A 2,491-nucleotide genomic window follows, 5' to 3' on the forward strand; every position below is an offset into this window, starting at 1 on the left:
GCCGCCGTTGTTTAACCCGGGGTTGGGGTTTCCTAACGTAGCAACAAGGTTTTGCCTATTTCCTCAGCGGCACCGTTGGAAAACACCCCTATCCCTATGGTTCTCCTCACTGTCAGGATGGTTGTCACCGTCAGCTGGCTTCCTAGGTCTCCAGTATTCATTCACAGTATCAAACAAAAACATTAACGTTATATATAAATAAAAAACTTCTGATTTGTCGCGATGGGACGGCTCGGGCTGGTCGTTGTCACCGTCCTTCAGAGCATGCAACTCTTAATTGAGCTATCATGTAACTCTTAATGACATTGAACCCCACAGAATGATTATCCTAAAAGTTGCAAACTTCCTCAAATTTCCATTTAATAATCAAAAGACCACCGTTTCAAAACACATTTACTGCAAAAATTCCAACTTTGTAATTGTAACTAACCTCTCCGCCCAAACACGAGAGATCTCCCGACGATATCAAAGATGTATCATGAAACGCCGACCTCCCCAAAACCCTAACCATCACAGGATCAATAAATTTACAAGTCAATCATCATTGTCTTCATCTTTTTCATTTGGCTTTGAAAGCTGGGATTTTGGTCGATCAAATATTAGCATGCAGCGAACGAAAGTATGACATCGGGTGTGAAACGAATCAGAAGTGCAAATTTCCAAGAAATAGAGGAAAGCGGGTACTGACCCATTAGGGTTTCGGATCCAAGGTCATTGTCGGATCCGATGAACCTACGGAGGTTCCGAACCCAAGGCATCGACGACGCCGATGGGATCTTCTGGGCGCCATCCTAGGACCCATCGGCGTCGGTGGACCCCGCCGTCACCGCAGTACATCATCGCTTACGTTGCACCAGTGGAAAAGTTAGATCTAAGATCGAGGGATTATCACATTAGAGAGAGAAGCTAGGGTTTTGGGGGCGAATTGGTGAGAGGAGAGAGAAGCTAGGGTTTGGCGAAGGAGGGACTGGAGGACGACGGTGGTGTGGTTGGGGCTTTAGGGTTTGGAGGACAAGGTGGAGGGCTGGAGTTAGGTTTTGAAAGTTTGGGAGATGATTGGAAAATTAAAGGGTTTGAAAGATGAGGGGGGAAATAAAGGCGGAAATATTTTGAGAGTGGGATACAAAATTTTTGGGAAATTTTCTGTGAGGGATCCACCATCCTAGACGGAAAATTTCCATCTAGGACGGCCTTCCGTCTAGGTTGCCTTCCTAGACGGAATTTTCTATCTAGGTTGACGCAACCTAGACGGATTAACCTAGGCGTAAAATTTTTCGTCTAGGTTGGATCAAACTAGACGGAAAAAATTCCGTCTAGGTTAATCCATCTAGGTTGCTTGATTTTCTATTAGTGTTAATTATGTTCTTATATTGATAGATTTTAATTTTTGGATTTTACTAAAAGTAACTTATGAAAACAAATCTGGGCTTATAAATTTGAAGTTCGGCAATCTTTTAAATGGTTTGGATAATATTGTATGAATATTAATATAATTTATCAAAAATTGTATAATACAAAAAACTAATTAATTCATATACATGGGTAAAATACATACAGTTAAGATCATACTAAAATTATGTCTCCTTATAATTAATAAATATTTTAATATTCTAAATTAATTATCATATTTGATGACAATAAAAAAATTCAACATATATTTAGCAGTTAAATTAAGCCAAGACCGTTACAAATAAATATTAAGAAAGCAAGACGTAAGATGAGCGTAACTAAATTGCCTGATAAAGAAGGTTTGTCTTTATATGCACATGCTATAGTAATCTACCCAGCTCTGTCGACAACAGACTGTCACTCTGTTCCTCGGCGACAGACTGTGGCTCTGGGCTCGGCGAGCAGCCTTTGACGGGGTTGCGTCGTCGACAGGTAAGCACCGACTACTATTATAAAATGGCACAACCAAATCCTCTCGACATTGAAGCCTACCTCAGCCCAAGAGTTCTCTTGAAATCCAAAAGATATGAGCGACATCGATGAATCTTACCCTGCTGATCTCGTAGCCTTAGCTAGCATCCTCTCGAACCCCTCAAATCCTAAGCCTCCACAAGAAAATCCCAAGCCCGCAAAAGCAAACAAAGCGCAACGCCTTCTCCTGCTTCGGATTTAAGAAGCATGCTCTGAACGATGGTGACAACGATCAGCCCGAGCCATCCCATCGCGGCAAATCAACTGTGCAGGACGAGAATGACGTCGAGATGGTTTTCTTATTCCCTCTCTTTTAAGTTTAAGTTTTTTGCTTATATATATAATGTTAATGTTTTTGTTTGATACTATGAAGGGATGCTAGGGACCTAGGAAGCCAGCTGATAGTGACAACTGCTCTCGCAGTGAGGAGAACCGCGAGGATAAGGGTGTTTTCCAACGGTTCTGTTGGGGAAATAGGCAAAACCCTGTTGCTGCATTAGGAAACCCCACCACGGGGTTAAACGACGACGACGACAACGACAGCGACAATGGCAATGGTGGCGATGGCGGC

The 2,491-nt window shown here is 42.3% G+C and overlaps 1 protein-coding gene across 1 annotated transcript in view; it reads left to right on the forward strand.

Moving 5' to 3' along the window:
• LOC109844232 overlaps nt 1-2,420 on the forward strand; it is a 9,985-nt gene extending 7,565 nt beyond the window's left edge. Inside the window, exon 3 of the mRNA XM_020413198.1 lies at nt 2,294-2,420. Coding sequence (XP_020268787.1) covers nt 2,294-2,420 — 127 coding nt within the window. The remainder of the gene's footprint in view (nt 1-2,293) is intronic.

Source organism: Asparagus officinalis, chromosome 6, assembly GCF_001876935.1.
Source record: "Asparagus officinalis chromosome 6, Aspof.V1, whole genome shotgun sequence".
Classification (NCBI taxonomy): Eukaryota; Viridiplantae; Streptophyta; class Magnoliopsida; order Asparagales; family Asparagaceae; genus Asparagus; species Asparagus officinalis.